A 21,555-nucleotide genomic window follows, 5' to 3' on the forward strand; every position below is an offset into this window, starting at 1 on the left:
TTGCAAGGCCTGGCGGGCTGGATTTGGCCCGCGGGCCTTGTGTTTGACACATGTGAGTTATACTAAAGCTGACTTTAAAGGCCCGGTAGGACTTCTACGTTTAGATGATCGGTAGGTAAAAACCTAAAAGGAAATGTGCAGAACAGCACGAAAACTGGAAGACGTCACATGAACCACAGGGATATAGCAATCTGCCGCTTAAAGACCAGGGTCAGAGAGTCAGAGGAGGGAGCAGCATAGGGTGGATAATGAGTTCAAGAGTCAGCTGTGGGTGCACCGGAACAACTACTGTTCTCAGCGTGGCATTTGGTCCTACGGACATCCCTTTCCCATCTCCCCTGTACTTCCCTTACCTCTGAACGTTCCTTCTCCAAATGCTTTGGAGGCTCCTCTCACTCCTTCCCTAAACAGTAGGGATCTCAGGTGATTTCACCACCTGATTTCCCTGCTGTGTATCTAGCAAAACTTGATCTCCAGCCCAGAGTTCTTGGTAAGATTAAGACCCATGTGTCCAACCATTTCCTAGAAGAAAAGAGGCAGTCGGCATTGGCGGTGTCAGTGGATTGTCTGAGGGACCACACAAAGGCTTGGTATCTCCTGTTTACTTGCATTCAAGGCCAGCCGTATGAGTTGAACTTGGCTGTGACTATTTCTTGTTTCTCTGAACACGTCAAATTTGGAAGTCAGCGTTTGCAAGTCAGATCTGTTATTATTCATTAATATGACCCCACCTCCACACCCTTCTTTAATCCTGCACATATATTTCTCAACGTTAATGCCCCTTTTATGCCCAGTATATTGTTTTTTTCTTCACCAGGAATTGATATAAAATAAAAATGGAAATAAAATTGAAATCTTATTGACATAGATAAAAATGATTTCATATTGTAAAAGAGGAAAAATGTTTTACATGGATCTGCCTCTTTAAAACAAAAATTGTAACTCTTATTTTGTAGGAAAGGAGGGCTTTTTACTCTAGGATACCTTTTTTTGTGTGATCAGTTTCAATGATGAAGGGATTCCGAACCTGTAAGCAAACCATGCCATCGCTTGTACTTTTTATGTGGAAAAATTGGATAAAACACAAAACTAGTATTTTAATAAATTCACTTTAAAATGGTTTTCACATCATCTACTTAAAACGAGTTACAACGATATGATCTCCCGCTCCCCAGGAGGACGGGTGATCTTGAACCTGATTAGAAACACCGAAAACGAACACAGAGAATCACCTGTGTGGTCTAGAGGAAGGCTTCCTGAGTTAGTCTGACCTGACATGTTGACCACTGACTGTACCAGGGTTCACCGGCAGCTACAGTGTAGTTCTTGAGTGTGTTTCTATTGTGAACTTATTTCTTTGAATTTAACCCCTTTGAGATGATTTCTGCACCATAGTGCTTTAGCATCTTGAAAATTTCAGTTATTCCTGAAGCCACTGGTATAAATCATGCTTCTTCTTCAGGTTAACTGTTTAGAAGTTGTAAGGTGTGTGGTCATTGCCTCAGTGAGCTGCGCTGAGTGGCCTTCAACCGGTGACACTTGTCCTTGCAGGATCAAGGGAGCCAGGCCAGGAGGGGAGGGGGCGGTGCTCAGTTGCATGAGAATGAATTAGGACTCGGGTAAACTGGGTATTTTTTTGTTAACCTCAGGTCTATCAAAAGTCAGAAGGACTCAATCTTGACTTGAATATACACCTTCAGACCTATACAGAAAAAATGTGTAAGAACATAATCATTTCTTCACAGAGTACTTAGGTTTTCAACAAGGAAAGTCAAGAGTTTATATAAATACCCATTTTCATATCAATTTATGAAATAAAAATTTTCTCAAGAAGAATCGAACTATTTTTAGCAGTCAGTTTTGGATGGGAGTACTTCTGACACCCATGGGAAACTGTAATGATGTCTTCCCTCGGTTTTAAATCCCTCATTCATTTATGACATTTCCTCCCTCGTATACTAACTTCTGCCCATCCTCATATTAATTTACTGTTAATACCAAAATATCTTTAAATTATTTGTATATATATATATATATACATATATATTAAGTTGAACCTTATTAAACTCTTAATATTTGATCTATAAAAACAGTTTTACATATGGTTGACCTTAATAAAATCTGGACTTTAGTTGGATGTTTATATCTCCTTTTTTTATATGCTATGTGGTACTTTTTTCTGTATTTATGCAGGGAGAATGAAGATGCCTATTCTTGTCACCACTTATGCAGCCTTCAAAAATTGTGTCTGTTGACTACTGGTGACTTTCATGAAAATATTCAGTCGCTCAGTATCTGACTCAAAAACGTCTGTTCCAACTGGACATACTGTCTTGTAATTACACCATCCATCTACTGATCTGGAACAATCCACCCTAGAGTACGGCTTTCATAGGCATACGGTCAAGTCTAGAACGCGCAGACCAAATACCGAACATTTTCAACTGGGAATTCCACACCTGCGTCCTCCGTGACATTTAACATAGAGAGCCTGCCCTGAGACCCCATGCTAAGCACCAGCAAAAAAGAGCTGTCCCGGCCCTTGCTTTCAAGGAACTTACCATCTTTGGAGAGACAGAAAAATATAAATAAGAGGATATCCTAAGTGTTTTAAGTTTCAAACTGGGAAAGAAGGCAGCACTTAGGAAGCTTTTAAAGTGACTTCCAAGGCTAAGGGCAGAAGCCAAACACAAATGTGGACTGAGTTGAAATTCAGTCGCTGTGCTAACCAAAGGTTTCCTCCACGGTCCTGGAGCCAAGAAGTCCTTTTATCCTCCCAGAAAGAGGGACTAGAGCTCCTCCAGGTCAGTTAAATCCACTGTCACTTTCAAGAAGACGGTGTCATCTTTGATGTAGGTGCTCTTGGCGTTCTCCAGAACGGAGTGCGCCACGAAGCGCGGGCAGCCGGAGGCAATGTTCATCTCCCCATCGGGACGCTTAAAGCTGCTGCTGTTGGGGTCGGCCTTGAAGGTCTCCACGATGTGGTTCTTTTTGCCACTCTGGTCCAGCAGCATCAGGGTGACCCTCTGCCGGAACGGCCACTGCAGCAGGGAGTCGAACTCCCCTCGCATCACCACAAAGTACAGCGACAGGTGCGTGCCCTTCCCGGAGCCGTCCCCGTTGAGGTAGGCTCTGGCGCAGAGGCGGTAGCCACACCGGCTGGTGTAGAAGGGCTGGCTGAAGATGGACACCGTGTGCCCGTTCAGCGCCTCCCTCTTCTTCGCCGCGTAGTCCGTCACCTTCCAGATGAGCTTGCCGTTGTAGCAGGCACCTTCCAGCAGCTTGAACCGCTCTTCGTTCTTGTTCAGCTGTGCTTTGTGAATATTGATGTGGGCGTCGTGTCTGCTCGTCTCCCCTTCCAGGACAACTGCAAAGAGAAGCAAACACACACGTGAGCACACAGATGCTGTAGGCCTGAGCTGTGTTTAGAATTTGCCCAAAGTGGAATTTTGCTCTCTGAGAAGAACTGATAAAACTCTGACATCCTAAAGATGAAGTGGATTCGATGTCCACCAATGGGCCACTAGAATTACTAAGAGCAACTCAGTGAATCTCATGTCTTGGCAAGAAAGGCACCAAGCAAACTTGAATGTGTCCTCTTGAGGGGAGGGAGGAGGGAAAAAGGAGAAAGAATTGTAATAACATGAACAATAAAGATTTATTAAAAAAAAGAAAAAAAGAATGTGTCCTCTTGAACTGAAACCCACCGACGTGTAGAGAAGACACTCAGCATTCAACTAACGTGTGTGAGCACTTGAGCCCCTAGTTTTCAAGCCGGGATGCTTTTAAACAACCAAGCCCTCTTATATCTCCCTGTACAACCCTGCCTCGAGCAAGTCTATCGGCATGGCACCAATTTTTCAGCAGCATGTGCTCACTTCCTGTCTCTGTGTCACATTCTGGGAATTGTGGCAATATATCAAAATTTTTCATTACATTTGTTATGGTGATCTGTGATCAGGGATCTCTGATGTTACGAGGGTAAGAGCTGTCAGCCAGCAAACCGATTACGACTCTCTGAAACCTCAGATGACAGCATTCCTTGGTGATAAAGTATTATTAAGGCAAGTATATTATTTTTTTTAGGCAACTCTATTGCACACTTAATAGACTACAGTATAGTGTAAATATAACTTTTATATGTACCAGGAAACCAAAAAACCTGTGACCCACTTCATTGCAATATCTGCTTTATTCCAGTGGCCTGAGATCAAAGACTCAGTATCTCCAAAGTCTGCTTCCACTAAGAACAATGTTCCAACCACGTTTCTCTTAGCTTTCTCATGATTTTCCACTCCCAATTAAAAACCATCGTTCCCTTGTTCTTGCTATTTCCTGGCCCTTTTCTACCCTTTGCCTCTTCCAGCCCCCGCTAAGGCTCTTCATAATTTTTGTCTCAGTAGCCAGACTATCATGCTGTTTCGAAAATACCAGATTCAACCAGTTTGTCCTGGACAGCTGTGACTCCATTTGGCCAGATGTTAGCTTGTTGCGTGAACACCTGCAGACAAAAGAGTCCTCGAAAGGGAAGTAGAAAATATGAGACATACCTAATCTTTGATCATTGCTTTCCAGCAGGGTGATCTTCTCTTTCACTGTATCAATCGCTTCCACCAAAGGCCTCAGATCAAGTCTATTTTGTTGCTGGTTTGCCATCTGTAATAACTGACGCACTTGAGCTTCTAGCCAAGCCGACTTGTCAATGTGACTGGCAAGAACCTTTCAGTTACAAAATGGGCATTCATACCTTAGTCAATTAATATCTTAGTAATTCATCAAGATGCAATTTTCAATTCAAACATTTCACATTTAATTAATCAATCAATGAAATGAAAACTATATAGTCCAGAACAGAAAATTCAATGAGGATGCAGAGAGATTAACCACCTATATCTCTTCTCTTCCTCCTCCTCCTCTTTCTTCTCCTTCTCCTTTTCTTCTTCCTCTCTAACCCAGCTCCTGTTCCAAATCTTTAAATTTCTCTTTACCTGATTTTTAATCCTCTCTCAATTTCTCTTCACTTAGTTAGCTAACCTCTCTTTAGGCCTCTGGTTTCATGTTGTCTCTCCTCTTACCTATCACTGCCTTCTTAGAAGTTATCCTCCTGACTCACTTCTGTGAGAAGGCAGAGAAGGAGCTGGAAGTCAGCCCAGCTGTTCTGGCCTGAGCACTACAGGGGTACACAGTGCCCCGAGATGAGGCCTGAACTTCTGATCGCTCCGTTTACATGGAAGAGGTTAAGTACGGCTAAAACTATAGTTCCCCTCTCCCATGCTTTAATTCTGACTTCTCACTTTATCAGAAAAAGAATTTAAATGGTAACATATGATGCATTTCCTTTTCTCTCTCTCCACACACACACACACACACACACACACACACACACACAGTGTATGGACAAACTATGCAAACTATAAGGCCTGCATCTTCTTGGATCCAAATTTCAAAACTATTGCCCATACCACATGTCTTGAAATCTTTTTCACTATAAACTATAATTTTATAATCACAATAAAGACATTATCCATTAGGAATTTGTTTATGGTTATTTCACATTCATGATTTACAAATAATTTTGCTATATCTTAATAGTATTTAAAGCATTTTCATCCCAAGAGAATTAATAGTTTCACTGTGTTGACTATAAAATGCAGAACTATAGATATTCTCAATGAACCAAGTGACTAATATCGGCCCAACATTAATTATAACCCTAAATGCCATAAATGATATAAAAGAACTAATGTTAAATTTGCTAAATGTACTAGGGTTCTGTAAAAGATCTTGATTCTTACAAAATACATACTTAAGCATAGAGGGGTGAAATGCCACAATATATGCAGCTTATTCTCAACTGGTTCAAAAGGAACGAAGGGAGAAGCCTGACTGGTGTTCACAGTGGTTGAGCATCGTTCTGCAGACCAAAGGGTCACAGGTTCGATTTTTGGTAAAGGGCACATACCTGGGTTGCAGGTTTGATCTCTGGCCCCCTTCAGGGAGCTTACAGGAGGCAACTATTCGATGTGTCTCTCTCACATCAAAGTTTCTCTCTCTCTCTCTCTCTCTCTCTCTCTCTCTCTCTCTCTCTCTCTCTCTCTCTTTTTCTCCCCCTTCCTCCCCCTCTTTCACTCTCTCTAAAAATCAATGGAAAATATATCCTTGGGTGAGGAGTAACAACAAAAAACCCTTATAAGAGAAACCCTCACTGCCAATTAATTGGAGACTACTTCTTGGCTATGAACAGCAAGGTCATTCTCACCTGGATGTTTGAGAGGAAGTTTCCGTTTTTGCCAAACAGCTGTGTGAACTGCTTGAACTCCTTTTCGAATTTCTTTACGGTTTCTGCGAGCTGCTGGATTTTACTTTCTTTCTGTTCTAGGCTCTTATGTAAATCAGAAATCTAATAACAGGAATGCGAATGAGGTCATTTAAATGCATGCATACAAATTAAAATTAATATATATAGTTCTAGGCAAATATTGCAGGTAAGAAAGTGTTTTGAGAAAGTGTGTGTGTGTGTGTGTGTGTGTGTGTGTGTGTGTGTATTTCTAGGAAAACATTTACAGGTAAATTCCTATATAATTCTAGGAAAATATTTGCAGGTGCTTTGAAAAAGGCTTGATTCACAGATTTCTCATCAGCTTTTCCTATGCCTAACCCACTATGATGGTTCATCTAATGACAGTGACATCACGTGGCTGAATTTACCCAACTGGTTCTTTTCATTCACTCAGGATGCACTTACTACAGAACCACAGTGTGCTGATCACCATGCCATGTTAGAGGCCATGTGCATAGTATCAAATAATAGCTGAAATCTGCTTAATCTATCATCTGTAATAATACAAGTATAATATGCTAATTAGACCAGATAGCCAAATGACCTTCCAGACATCTTTCCGATGTCCTTCTGGACAACCTTCCAGACGAAGCCAGGGCTGTGAGGGCCGAGGTAAGCGAGGGCAGAGCCCCTTGTATCAATTACGTGCATCGGGCCTCTAGTAGCTTTTATAATTCATGAGCTCTTTTATCCTCAAAGAACTCTGAGTGTCAGGTATGAATATCACTCCCATTTTACAGATGACAAAACAGAGGAACAGAGAGTTTGAGTAATCTGCCCAGCACAGAGCTAGCCAGTGGTAGGCAAAACGCACTACTCTCTCAGAATTTGTAATTTGTTGGAAAGAAATAACCAAACATCTAAGCGTGACCTAGACAACTCTTCTCTCAGCAAAGCTTCTCAAATGCAGGAGTTAGGACTTACTACAAAACACATAAACCCATAGTGCCTAGAAGAGATTGCCAACTGTTATTTCACGGTAACATAGGCTTCTTTTAAAACATCAGACACCTCCTAGGCACCTCCTAGGTGCCAGGTATCATTAACTAAAAGGAGTGTGGAGAGGCTCCAGACAGGACTATGGGACATGGGTTTGAGATCAAATCCCGACACAAGTTACAAACACATCAAACTTTCTTTTGAGTTGAGTTCCTTCCTCTGTTGAACGAGGAACTTCAAGGCATCTTCCACTTCTAATATTCTACAATCCTAGGACTCTGTCTGGCCACTTGATAGAGAAAGGCCTACCTCCAGTCGACGTACACAGAAACAGAATATAAGAATACCAAGAATGGCCGAAACCGGTTTGGCTCAGTGGATAGAGCGTTGGTCTGCGGACTGAAAGGTCCCAGGTTCGATTCCGGTCAAGGGCATGTACGTTGCTTGCGGGCACATACCCAGTAGGGGGTGTGCAAGAGGCAGCTGGTCGATGTTTCTCTCTCATCGACGTTTCTATTGTAGCTCTCTATCTCTCTCCCTTCCTCTCTGTAAAAAAATCAATAAAATATATTAAAAAAAAAAAAAAGAAAAAGAAAAAAGAATACCAAGAATGGCAAACCCCAGCAAGTCTGCTGCCCGCCCCCCCCCCTTGTATATTTGAACCCTTGACTATTCATTTACCTGTTCTTCTAATTTCAAGTTCTTTTCTAAAACGAGAAGCATGTGGTCCCGTAAGGCTGAGTTCTCATGCTCCTTCAGGTTTAACCGTTTACCCTTCAACAGGAAGAGAAAAAATGAGCAGGAGGTGGAAAGGGTCCCCAAACGAGGATGGTGATGGGATACTTTGCTAAAACAGAACTTGAACAACTTTGCTTATTTGTTTCAAGGTGGGTTGCCGGGGGTGGGGGGGTGGGGGATGGCCCTCCAGTCCCCTTTCCAGTGTAAGATTCTACAGTACCCATGAGACAATCTTAAACTTACAGGGGCGGAGAATCAGGCCATTATCAAAATTCTCAGTGCTAATTTTCTTCCTTGTCCTGAGAATAAAGGGTGGGGCCCAGTAGGTTTACAGTAGTGAGTACGTGAAACACAGAGTTTATTCTTGTATTATGTAAGATAGAGTTTTAGCGATCACGATTGCTAAAGGCTTCCTGTTCATTGTATATCTGCAGGAGTATTAATGGGGGCCCTTTGAACTTAGGAGAAAGAGAGAGGTAAGGAAAATGTGCCGGAGAGAGGGGGTGGTGGTGAAAGAGGTGGGGAATGCATAAGTGTGCTATTCTTATATTACTATTTATTATTATCTTCTTTGCCATACAAACAACTGTAATCCTACTTTTGCCCCACCCTGTGTATGACTGTGGGCTAAATGTAATTATTGTCATCTTTCAACTCTTCCCACATAAAACCTATCTCCTAGGTGAATTAGTTCCCGATCAGTTCTAAGCTAGGTTAGTTCTCCCTCCTGCGAAGCACATTTCCATCCTTCTATCACCATCCTGCTATCACAGGCTGAAGGTGTGCAACCTAATTATATTTCCAGCCCAAGCAAATGTAGTGCCCTCACAATCATTGCAAAGTGCCTATGTTACCAATAGAAGCAGATCTTAGGGATTCTGGGTGGCCCATGGATTCGAAGCAAACATTTGTTAGCGATTGCCCTTCAGTTTAGGGTTGGCCCCTTGGCCAGAGAATAAATCCCTTCCCCAGCTTTGGTACGGAGGTAAATTCCAGAATACAATCCAATTGGAAGTTTGGGTCGAACTATAAAGACGATTTCTTTCAGAGCTGGAAAGCAATTCTGTATTTCATGCACTGGAAGGATATATATATATATATATATATATATACACGCAAATATAAATGTATATTTACATATATTATGTATTTAAGTACATATTATATATATTTAAGTATATACTATAATACATATCTCCTGTTGGTTCTATTTCTCTGGAGAACCCTGACAAATACAATTCCCAGTCTTCAAGTTCTCAGAAGTGAATGTCCTTTTGCATCCCGGATAGAATCGAAGAGTACCAGGAACTCACCCAGTGAATTACACAGTAGATTGTAGAGGCAGAAACCAAAAGGCACGCCATACCTTTACACGACAGCCATAGTGCTTGAAAGGACAGTCTTGCTCCGCCTCAGGACACACAGCCAGGTGTTTATCCACCTACGAAACGGACAGCCTCACGCTACAGACACTCATCGGCCATCCTCCAACTGTCTGGTGTAACTGCAGCAAGCAGGGAGCCCAGGGAGGCTTGGGGAGAAGGGCGGGAACAGGGGGAGGAAAAGGCGATGCTAAGGCTTGGTGGAGGGAGTGCTATGCTGACAACGGGGGAGAATTCTCTGGAAACGGGAGGGGCAGACAGAGACATGGTTATCCTGGGTGTGTATCGCCGAAGCCTTGGGCCTTCGCCTAGGCGATTTTTTCAGACACACCCCGTCATGACTGCTAAGACTTTATCTTACATGAAATCTACCGAGAGAATTATTTACAGTTACCTCAGATCTGGGAATAACATGCGAACACTTGTTGGGACAAGGCACTGGGTACTCGGGACACAAGTTTTCTTCATGATTCTGAAACAGAAAAAGTGTGATGAGACAAAGCCCCCTTTGCTTTTATGCCCCTGGAGAGTTTATACAGATGTCTCTCGGGGAACCTATGTATGTGGCTTACCGTCAGAAAGGTATGGCCTGCCGAAACTGGTTTGGCTCAATGGATAGAGCGTTGGCCTGAGGACTGAAAGGTCCCAGGTTTGATTCCGGTCAAGGGCATGTACCTTGGTTGCAGGCACATCCCCAGTAGGGGGTGTGCAAGAGGCAACTGATCGGTGTTTCTCTCTCATCGATGTTTCTAGCTCTCTATCCCTCTCTCTTCCTCTCTGTGAAAAATCAATAAAATTAAATAAAAAAAAAAAAAAAAAAAGAAGGTATGGTCTACTTCCAGAAAGGATTGCATGTAGATGGCCGCCTTCTTGGTATAAAGGAATTCAACTCCATTAAGGTTCCCAGTTATTCCGAAAGGAAGTCAGAGGGCACAGGACGCCGAGAGGGCAGGCTGTGGGAGTGAGCAGCGTGGCTCCTCTGGCCCAGGTGAAAGGCAGCCATGCTCTTGTCTTATGCCTACAGCCAACCTCCCCGGTCAGACCACAGCATCCGAGGACAGACAGCACCGCCACCTCCTGGTGACCCGTCTCTGGCGTCACTTCTTGCACACTCTCCTCAGCAGGTGCCCAAACAAACACACGTTTGCCAATGATCAACGACTGCCACCCAGAAGGCTTTTGTTCCTTACAGAACTTCTCTCACATCAAGTTCCTCTTTAGACCTAGTGCCTCTGTACAAACATAAATCCAGAATGGTGGGCTTCTGGTAGCCCATCGGATGCCCTGTGATCACTCAAGCACAATTCAGCCCCATAAAGGTGAGGAATCTTTTTTATTATTTTTATTTTTTACCTGTAGATTGATGACGACCACCTCCTTTTTGCAATAAATGCATTTTTCCTCTCGAAACTGGCAGTCGGCGCTCAGATGCTCTTTCAGATCTTTCCGGAGGACTGACTGCTGACAGCTCTCATTGGAACACTGCACAGCTTGAAATAAGCACTGCAGAAGGTGATCCTGCGACAAACACATAACAGGGCGGTGGGAAGGAGGCGCTGAAAGGCCTAGGGAGAGCCGCCAGGGGGCGCTGGGAGGAAGGACGGCCATGCCTGCTGGCTCTGAGCGCTGAAGAGAGGGGCTGCTTGGACCCAGACTGTGAAAGCCAGTCTTGAGAGGTGGAAGTTGGGAGGATGGGGAAAGATGGGAGAAGAAGGAGGAGGTATAACGAGTTTATTTTAGATTACTCAGGAACAGGCTCATATTCTCAGGTTAGTTCTTGAATATTTCCTTGAGGTGTGCCAATGAATTGACCAGACCTCAAGAATATTTTTTATTTCCTTTGTGCACGCTTTATCCCCTCCCCTAGCACCAGGCACTAATTTGCAGATGGTAAAAGCCAGCACAGAGGGGGAAAGGGGGAAGAAAAGAAGGGGTTACAGGAAGAAAAGGGAGGGAGAGGAAGCTGGTCCAGAAAAGGAGGTAGGGGACATATAGGACCCACAGGCCCACGAGGAGCTGGGAGTGGCCAATCTTACAAGGTCAGGAAATATTTTCAACTGGAATATAGGAGACTAATGCCATTATCAGAATTCATTCTAGCTGTCTTCACATTAGAGATGTATGAAAACAGGCATAGTTTAATAGAACGTTTGAATGACTGTAAGTTACTGTGATTCTGACAAGTGATCAAAATCCTAATAAGGTTTGTCTGCCTGAAAAAAAAAAATCCTTTAAAACAGGGTTGGAAAGCTACGGCCCTTGGGCCAACCTGGCCCGCTACTTGTGTTTGTAAATAAAGTTTTATTGGAGAATAGCCACATGCCTATCTATTTGTTCTCGGGTGATCTAGCCTCTAAAACTGGGAAGCTGAGCACTGGTGACAGACACTGCAAAGCCTAAACTATTTACTGTCTGGCTCTTGGCAGCCACAGTTTGCTGACTCCTTCTCTGAAGGAAAAAAAAAAAAAAAAAAAAAAAAAAAAAAAAGAGCAAGGAGTTTTTCTATGGGAGATAAATAAATACACCTATTTTTCCTCTGCCTCTGCTGGCAAGAAACAAACGGTGATGACAACTGAAATCCACATCTTATCCAAAATTCACTGACGTTACCCTCAACTCATCAAAACAGTCAGCGTCCATCAGGACTCTGCTATCTGTGAGATCCCCCCACCCTGTCATACAAGGTGGGGAGGACAGGGAATGAGGGGAAACCCGAAAGAAAGAGGTGAAAAGAAAGCAGCCACTGTTCTCCAGAAGCTCGTGATCTGGTCACTAAAGCTGACCCCTGGTCCATGTGAGCCTCGTGTCCCCTTCATGCTTAGCGACAACCCAAAGCTGGAAAGAGGCCCTGCTTGAGGGCCTGACTCTCTGACCATCGGAGCCAGTGGCCAGGGGCTGTCATAGGAAAACACAGCCAAAGTTCCCTGAATTTTTAAAGAACTCCCTGTGCTAACAAGGAAATCATTTGCACATGTATAAGCTCTGTGCCTGCAGGGTCTGAAGGGCTATGTTCCAAAACGTGTGGGCTGTGGGCGGGAGTGGAAAATCTCAGCAGCCTCCGAGCAATTCCCTGGAAGCTTGGGATGCCTGCGCCTTATTCACTCGGCGGCGTGTGATCAAACCTGACAGGGGCCCGCCCTGGCGGGGCCACATCTCACCCCTGAATTTCACAAGCTTCCCGCTGGCTGGCAGAGCTGGGCAGGACAGGGTAGGACAGTTTCATTGGATAGGAAGCTCACGCCCCTTCACCTCCCCTGTACCTTTTGTTTGCATCTCCTAACAATGCTTCACCTTTACACTCCATCCTGTCTCAGTTCTGATCTGCTTTCTGCCTTAGATCATAAACTCTAAGAGGCCAGGGCCCACAGCTGCCCGGAAGCAACCACTCTGGCATCTGCAAATGCCTCCGGGCAGTCATACCCTGGCTCCCACACTGAGGACCCCAAATCCTTCACAGTCCCGTCCCCTCTCCCCCTTTCCAAAGGACATGCCCTTGCTTAAGTGTTCCTTTTGGACCAATGCCCCACACCCACAATGTGAGGCCTCCTTCAGGTGGCATGTCCTCTATGCCTTCCAGGGAGAGCAAACCTCCTCACTCACAGCTCAGCCCTTCGCGTGCTGTGCTGCAGAATTTCTAGGTAGGAATTCTCTGAGGGCAGCCCAATGGTCACCCTCCCACCCCCCATGCTTGGCCCAGTAACCGTCACAAAAAAGGTGTTCAATGCCCGTCACTGGAAATGGGCAAAGGCAAATGTTGTGTGCAATACCAACCTGGTATCGTCCCAGAGTAATCTTGGCGTTACACCCGGGAGCATTTTTGCAATACACATATAAGTTGAGGACTTCCCTTTTGCAGCAATTGTCCTTAAACACCTGAAAGATAAACATGATAGGTCTCACACTGAAGCTCTAGAGCAGCATGAGTTATCATGAACTTGGTCTTCAGGTACATCTCAGAAGTCGGGTGGAAACTTCCAGACAGTGGGGTTGGAATGGAAATAAATGTCAGATTCAGCATCATAAAGGGAAAAGCTGTCTCAGATACATACTTCTGACAGGCCACTACACATGCAAGGCAGAAAATCGATGTCCAGAGAAGCTCCCTGTGAATGTGACCCCGCATGCTCAAAGGTCAGGAGGCGGGGCTGCGGCTGAGAGTGATGCCTCCAGCTTCCTGTCCCAGCAGATGGGTTTGTATTAGTCAGCAGGTAGCGTCCCTGAAGCTGTGCGGACTTGCTATTTCAGCACGAGCCAGGGGTCGGCAAACTTTCTCCATAAAGGGTGAGAGAGCAGTATTTTCAGCTTGGCGGGCCACGTTGCAATGGTCTCAGTTGCAACTATTCAACTCCACCATGTACAATACTTAAACAAAAGGGCATAGCTGTGTTCTAATGAAACATGATGTATGAACAATGAAATACAATTTTCACACGATGCATAAAATTATTCTTTTTAAAAAAATATTTTTTTAATTAATTTCAGAGAGGGAGAGAGAGAGAGATAGAAACATCAATGATGAGAGAATCGCTGGAGATACAGCCCGCAACTCAGGCCATGTACCTTTGACTGGAATGGAACCTGAGGCCCTTCAGCCTGTAGGCCAATGCTCTATCCACTGAGCCAAACCAGCTAGGACCATAACATTATCCTTACTTTTATTAAAACTTTTATTTTGAAATAGTTTAAGACTTACAAAAAGTTTCAAAAATAGCACAGAGTTCCTGTGTGCACTTCTTCTGATCCCCCCCCGCCCCCCCACCACACACACACACAATGATTTAAAAATATAAAAACTGTTATTAGCTTACAGGCCATACAAAAACAGGTGGCTGGATTTGTTCCAACAAGTCCTGAGCTGCCATATGCCACCCCCTGGCCAGTGTCGAGGCAGGCACAAATACAGCACTGCCCTATGCTCAGCCTTTCAGAAGGTATAATAAGAGCATAGAGAAGGAGAGTGTTCAGAAAACTGCCCGGCCAGTGTGGCTCAATGGTTGAGTGTTAGCCCATGAACCAAGAGGCCACCATTTCAATTCTCAGTCAGGGCATATGCCCAGGTTGCGGGTTTGGTCCCCAGCCAGATGTGTACAGGAGGCAGCTGGTTGATATTTCTCTCTCATTGATGTTTCAGTCTCTCTAGCCCTCTCACTTCCTCTCTCTAAAGTCAATAAAAACAAATTTAAAAAAAATTAAAGGAAGAAAACTGAGCATGACCATAGCTTAGATACAACTAAAAGAACAGGCAACCAAACAAACAACATATAAAGAAGGCTTCGTCAAAATAAAAAACTTGTGCTACAAAGGAAGCCATCAAGAAAGTGAAAAGATGACCCACAGAATGGGAGAAAAATATTTGCAAATGGTATATCTGATAAGAGACTTGGATCCAGAATATATGAAGAACTCTTAGAACTCAACAGTAAAAGACAAATAACCCACTGAGAAAATGAGCAAGGGAATTGAATGGGCAATTTTACAAAAGACATATACAAATGGCCAACCGTAGGAAAAGACGTTCAACATCATTAGCCATTAGAGAAATGCAAATCAAAACCACAAGACCTATCTTCATACCCACAAGGAGGGCCATAATAAAGAAGATGGACGATAACAAATCCTGGCAAGGATCAGGAGGAATGAGGACTCTCAGATATTGCTGGCAGGAATGCAAAAACGGTGCAGCTGCTTTGGAAAATACCTAACCTGGCAGGTCCTCAGAGTGTTAAACATAGTTACCATCTGACCCAATTACTCCACCGCTAGGTATCCACCCAAGAAACATGTACAGTTTACGAGTAAACTTTAAGACGTGTGAATTCTAGCTCAGTAAGGCTGCTGTTGGACATAATAGCCAAAGGAAGTATTCGCGATTAACCAGATGAGAAAGAGAATTCCAGGAAACAGGATGTTCCATTTCTCCAAGTGACTCAGGATAGCTGGAGCCGGGCTAGGCAGGGGCGGAAGGAAGAAGCAGGAGAAGAAACGTGGGGAGTCAATAAAGACCCAAACAGGCCTCTCAGACAGCGTCAAGAGTGGGGTCTGACCTGACTCCTCAGCAGAGGTATATGGGCCCCAGGGAGGCTGCCCCCTGCTCTCCCCGCCCACTGCTCTCCCCTCCCCCCGCTCTCCCCTCCCCCCTCCCCCTCTCCTGCTCCAACCTTGATGTCCAATCAGGGCACTGGCTTCTCATCAACTAGAGACTTGCTAACCCAAAGCCGTGATTTTCTTACCTCATGGGATTTAATAACTTCCTTATCTACAGGGCAGAGCGGCACTGCATTTACTTCTCTGGGGAGGAAAATAAAAATAGAACCAGAATTAAGAGTTGACCTTGACAGCTCTTCAGCACTCCTGCCATGCTTGGCCCCCTGATGTGTCTCACACCACCCCACCCCCCCGCCCCCCAGCAGCCCAGGCCCTGCCTTTACTCACACTATTCCCTCTCCCAGAAGGCCCCCAGCACCCCACCTCCACCACCTCTCCAGCCTAAAACACTCCCCTTCATTCCCAGGACACAAGTCAAATAGTGAGTCCCCCAGACAGCGTTCAATGCCCTCTCCATCCCTTTGCTTACCACACTACACCGCCACCGGTCTGCATCACTGGACTGGAACATTCTAGAAGGCAGAGCCTCGGTCCTGTTCCACCCTGGACCTCCCGCTCTCTAACTCTGGACACTTGAGCTTAGTTTAGCAAGGTGCCTGGCACCCACGGGCACTGAATGAATGAGCCCATGAACGAAGGAACAGGCGTGTGCTGCCATAACCCCCTTTCTCAGCTGGGGCAGGATACAACTTCCTTCCTGCCCCTCGATAAAAGTCCTAAATACCCGCTTTTTTTTTTTTCTTTCTTCATATATTTCATTGATTTTTCACAGAGAGGAAGATAGAGGGATAGAGAGTTAGAAACTTCGATGAGAGAGAATCATCGATCAGCTGCCTCTTGCACACCCCCTTCTGGGGATGTGCCCGCAACCAAGGTGCATGCCCTTGACCGGAACCGAACCTGGGACCCTTCAGTCTGCATGCTGATGCTCTATCCACTGAGCCAAACTGGTTTCAGCTAAATGCCCACTTTTACGTCTCTCCTGGTCTGCTCCCTCACAGGGCATGAACCAGGCTTTACAGCCGCCCAGGCATGAACAGCCCCCATGCCAGCGAGATACCAGTTTGGCTCAGTGGATAGAGATACAGCCTTCGGAATGAAAGGTCCCAGGTTCAATTCCGGTCAAAGGCCATGTACCTTTGTTGTGGGCACATCCCCAGTAGGGGGTGTGCAGGAGGCAGCTGATCAATGTTTCTAACTCTGTCTCTCCCTTCTGCTCTGTAAAAAATCAATAAAATATATTTTTTTAAAAAGAAAAGAAGAAAGAGATTCCTTCTGAATGCAATGCCACCGCTGCCTTAGGCAAGGAAGGGCCAGGTGACTTGGGGAAACACATGCAGAGCAGGGGTGGTCTGCATTTTTAACCAAAGGTGAACACGGGCCAGCGAGTGGCAAAAAATGAAGATGGCTCCTATGGTCTCACAGGAGGAGCCTGGGAAAGCCCTTCCTCAGATTCATGGCTCTGTGGCCGACCACAGCCATCCCACAACCACGATGACAGCTGAGAGGCCACACTTGACATCGAGAGCCCAGGACATCCCCGCCTCCGGTCTGGCCTGCTGTGGCCGGAGCTGCCCTGCCCACTCACCTCAGGGCCAGGATGCAGTGCTGGCAGAAGCGGTGTCCGCAGCCTGTCTGATGGGGGTTGTGGAGCACCGAGTGGCAGAAGGCACACTTGTACCGCTCTTCCAGCTGCTCCACAAACCGGTATTCAGTGTGGTGCTCGAAGTCCAAGGAAACGGAGCTGCCGGAGTTCTGGCGGATGAACCCACCGGGGCTGCCTCCTTGCTCCTCAGGATAAGCCATTCTGGGGGTCAGGGGGACAGAAGGAAAACTGAGCGTGCCCATACTCCATAACTTCAGCCCCAGGAGCTTTACGTACTGAGCATCCCCCACATGGTCACTCGGCTATGACCTTGTGGCCGCAGTGACAGCCTCCTGCCACTGGGGGGCTCCTGCAGAGGGTGAGCAGGTGGGAGGCTGGACCAGGGGTCTTCCCGCAGAATGCCAGGAGATTCAGCCCTTTGCCCATCCTCCTTGTCACAGGACCGCTAAATTATCCTGTCAGTTTGGCCACACGCTTACACAAAATCTAGTCATGGGTTAACTACATTCTAAGCAAACTCTTGTTACGAATTCTCTTCTACTCAACTGGGAGAATTGAAACAAATGTTTTGTTAACGTTTTTTTTAGAAGCAAGAACCACACACCCCAACCCATTGCTTGCAGTGCACCATAAGTCACGTAACGTAAGGGAATGCCTCTCAGAACTGCCGCAAAACAACGGATCACAAAACCAAGTTTGCCCTAGAGCAGCTGATATAAACAAGAGTTAAGTTCTTACAGCATCTCATCAACATATAAAAAAAGTGATGTTGTTATTTAAGGACCTGCTAGCCTATCTAATAAAAGAATAATATGCAGATTGACAGTCACTCCAATACACAAGATGGCTGCCCCCACGTGGTCAAAGATGACTGCCCCATGTGGACACAAGATGGCCACCACTAGATGGCCAGCAGGGGAGGCTGGTTGGGAGGGACCAGGCCTGCAAGGGAGGGCAGTTAGAGGTGACCAGGCTGGCAGAGGAGGGAAGATGGAGGCAACTGGGCCTTCAGGGAAGGGCAGTTGGGGAGGACCCAGGCCTCCAGGGGAGGGCATTTAGGGGTGACCAGGCCTGCAGGGGAGGGCAGTTAGGGGTGACCAAGCCTGCAGGGGAGGATAGTTAGGGGCAATCAGGCTGGCAGGGAGCAGTTAGGCATCAATCAGGCTGGCAAAGGAGTGGTTAGGGAGTGATCAGGCTGGCAGGCAGAAGCAGTTAGGACCAGTCAGGAAGGCAGGCTGGCAAGCAGTTGGGAGCCAGCAGTCCTGGGTTATGAGAGGGATGCCCCAGATTGGAGAGAGTGCAGGCTGGGCTGAGGGACACAACCCCCATGCACGAATTTCGTGCACCGGGACTCTAGTAAGTAGATAAAACACTACCACCAACCCACATCATTTCTCACCTGAACTGAGTAAGAACCCATTAACTGCTTCCCCCTCCAATCCCTTCTCCATACAAAAGCCAGGGTGATAGTTTCAAAATGCGAGTGTGATTGCCGGTTATCTCGGTTATGGCTCCCCTCCTAGTTCAGTGGGTCTCCAGGGGGAAAACCTTCATGCTGAGCCCTCCCCACCCGCCAGCATCCTGGGCTTCTGCCCCCCTGCTTTCTGCATTCTAGCCACGGGCGTTCTTTTAGCTCTTCTATTACACCATGCTGTCTCTTGCCACAGGGTCTTTGCACAAGCTCGTGCCTCTGTCATGAGTATCTTCTGCATTTCTTTCTAGTCCCCTTCACTGAGTTAACTCACATTCGTGCTTCAAGTTTCATTTCAAGCTTCATATTCTCAAGCCAGCTTGCTCTTTTCCCCTTGTCTAACAGCTAGAGGCCCCTCACCAGTCTGGAGAACATGCATGGCCCCCAGGGAGGGGCTGGGGGCTAGCGTGGGTGGGGTGGGGGATGTCACTGTAATTTTTATGAAAAATTTTTTTAACACGAGTGCATTACCTATTCAAAAAAACCCAAACATATAAAAACAAAAACTAGCCAAAACCGGTTTGGCTCAGTGGATAGAGCGTCAGTCTGCAGACTGAAGGGTCCCAGGTTCGATTCCGGTCAAGGCATTGGTTGCGGGCTCATCCCCGGTACGAGGTGTGCAGGAGGCAGCTGGTCACATCTGTCACATCTCTCTCATCGATGTTTCTAGCTCTCTATCCCTCTCCCTTCCTCTCTGTGGAAAATCAATAAAATATATTAATAATAATAATAATAAAACAAAAAACTACACATCCACTGTTATATCTGTCATAAAACCAGGTTTCTTTCCTTCACAGCAAGACATGATTTGAAATCTGGCATACGTGTGTGTGTGTGTGTGTGTGTGTGTGTGATTGTTTGATTTGTACCCGTGTTCCTCAATGGCTCACAGATGGCATCTGGTCTTTCTTGCTCATTGTTGCCTCTCCAGCTCTTAGCACTGAGCCAGGCTCGGAGAACACCCGAGCTATTTCTTTGAATTGATGTTATTAAAGGAACATTTTGAAAATCCTCAACAGAGCCGCTGTAGTGACTGTTGACCTCTGGCATGGTGATTCTTAACCTTTGAGAAAGCATTTCCCCTTGCCTTCAAACATTCGCTAAAAACCCTAGGCCTTCTCCCTGCGCAACAGCACACACGCCTGGTGTCTGGACCTTGAGGGGCCCTCTGCACCCACCCGTGCCCCCCAGACGTACTGTTCCTTCGGCACAGGGCCAGGAGCGGGGCCTGGGGGGTGCCTGGCAAATGGCTAATGAACGGGAAGCCACCTGGGGCGGTCCCGGGGGCAATGCACTTCCACAAGCCTGGGGTACATACAGGAAGGCTTGGCGCCCACCTCGCTTCCTTTGGCTCCATCCCGGGACTCCTCAGGAGCTCCTGCAGCTGATGAGGTCAGCGGGTCGGGGAGCAGCTGTGCGGCCTGATCGGAAGGCGGCCCCCATTCCCCCCTCAGCTCTGCTCCAGCCAGCTGCTGGCCTCTCGCACTGCGGAGGGGGCTGAGTCTGGGGTGCGGCCCAGGTGCGGGGAGCAGAGGAAGCAACTGGCCTCTGCCCGCAAATGACACTTTCTCTCCGGAGGAGTCCGACAGGCCTGGGGTCATCATTGTTTTTGCTCCGGGGTTTGAGGCTGAAGCCCCTCCTTTTCTGTCTCTGCGTGTGTTTCCTGCAGAACGCAGAGGGTGGCAGGTGGCACAAGAGGTGATGGTTCCCCTTTTTGCCATGGTTTACTCTTGAGACTGAACATGTTCGTGATGAAGGCCAGCAGGCAGAGCCCTAACAACCAAGACCCGCCTTCTTCTCAGAGAAAGTGCAAGACCAGTTCCCAACGGCCCCACTGCCCCGTGCTCTCTAGTCCGAGGGAGGTTGACAATTCACCCCCTGTACCTCTCTCAGAGACTCTCCTGAGAGCAGGCTCGTCTGGGTCACACGGCCTCTACATTAGGACTCAGAGATGCACCCGGCGGCAGCAGTGTCCGGCCCCCAGAGTGAGGCAGTGGGATGCACAGAGCTCAGTTCGGGGTCCCCCCCCCACACACACACACACTCTCCTCTTTCAAATCGTAAGAATTTAATGCACTCATCTGTGCGTCTGTCCATCTTTCTCCACACAGCAATTTTTCTGACATTTGTCTCGGGACCTCCCCCCTTTAGACTTTTAATAATGAAGGAGCCAAAGACCCAGAAACACCAGCTCAAGAAAAAGAAGTAGGACAAAATTGGAGGATGGACACTCCCTGAATTCAAGACTTTCTACAAAACCACGATAATCAAGGCGGTGTGCGCTGGTCAAAGAACAGACGAGTAGGTCCATAAAGGAGAAGAGAGAGCCCAGAAATAGACCCGTGTAAATATAGTCACCTGACGTCTGGGAGCAGGGGCAATACAATACGCAAAGACAGTCCTTTCAAAACGGCGCTGGAACAACTGCAAGTTCACGGAAAAATGAGCTAGACACAGACTTTATACCATTCACAAAAATTAACTCAAAATGGATCAAGGACCTACATGTAAAATGCAAAACTATTAAACTCCTAGAAAATAACACCAAAAGAAAACAAACACCTCTAGATAAAACTTGAGTTTGGCAATGACTTCTTAGATACAGCACCAAAGAAGGCACAATCTATGAAATGATTAATAAGTTGGACTTCATTAAAATTAAACATCTCTGCTCTGTGAAAGATACCACCAAGGAAATGAGAAGACAAGATATGCCAGAGAATGGGAGGAAATGTTCGCAAAGGATATATAGGATAAAGACATGTTATCCAAAATGCATCTTACCGAAGATAACAGCAAATACAGGACGCAGCTTTCTCTGAATACCTTACCTGCCTAAAGACTGGTCCTCCAAAGAAAAGGAGCTCAGTTATCTCCGACCTCCTTTCTGAGGGTTTCATCAGCCAGGGAAGACTGACTCATCACAGAAGAAAAAACCAGAAGTTGACACCCCGACCAACTTTGTTACAAACTC

The 21,555-nt window shown here is 46.2% G+C and overlaps 1 protein-coding gene across 3 annotated transcripts in view; it reads right to left on the minus strand.

Annotated features, from left to right (window-relative positions):
* Window positions 1-647: 647 nt before the first annotated feature.
* The window catches only part of TRAF5 (TNF receptor associated factor 5), a 39,560-nt gene continuing 18,652 nt past the window's right edge, over window positions 648-21,555 (minus strand). For all 3 annotated transcript variants that reach the window (XM_084865537.1, XM_084865535.1, XM_084865536.1), the window contains exons 2-11: window positions 17,093-17,311; window positions 15,630-15,687; window positions 13,171-13,272; window positions 10,753-10,917; window positions 9,794-9,871; window positions 9,384-9,458; window positions 7,961-8,053; window positions 6,260-6,400; window positions 4,551-4,719; window positions 648-3,367 (exon numbers count right to left, since the gene is read on the minus strand). In XM_084865537.1, coding sequence (XP_084721663.1) covers window positions 2,790-3,367; window positions 4,551-4,719; window positions 6,260-6,400; window positions 7,961-8,053; window positions 9,384-9,458; window positions 9,794-9,871; window positions 10,753-10,917; window positions 13,171-13,272; window positions 15,630-15,687; window positions 17,093-17,310 — 1,677 coding nt within the window. In that variant the 5' untranslated portion in view covers window position 17,311 and the 3' untranslated portion in view covers window positions 648-2,789. The remainder of the gene's footprint in view (window positions 3,368-4,550; window positions 4,720-6,259; window positions 6,401-7,960; window positions 8,054-9,383; window positions 9,459-9,793; window positions 9,872-10,752; window positions 10,918-13,170; window positions 13,273-15,629; window positions 15,688-17,092; window positions 17,312-21,555) is intronic.

The sequence above is a fragment of the Pipistrellus hanaki genome (genome assembly GCF_964339955.1).
Source record: "Pipistrellus hanaki genome assembly, chromosome: 18".
Taxonomy (NCBI): Eukaryota; Metazoa; Chordata; class Mammalia; order Chiroptera; family Vespertilionidae; genus Pipistrellus; species Pipistrellus hanaki.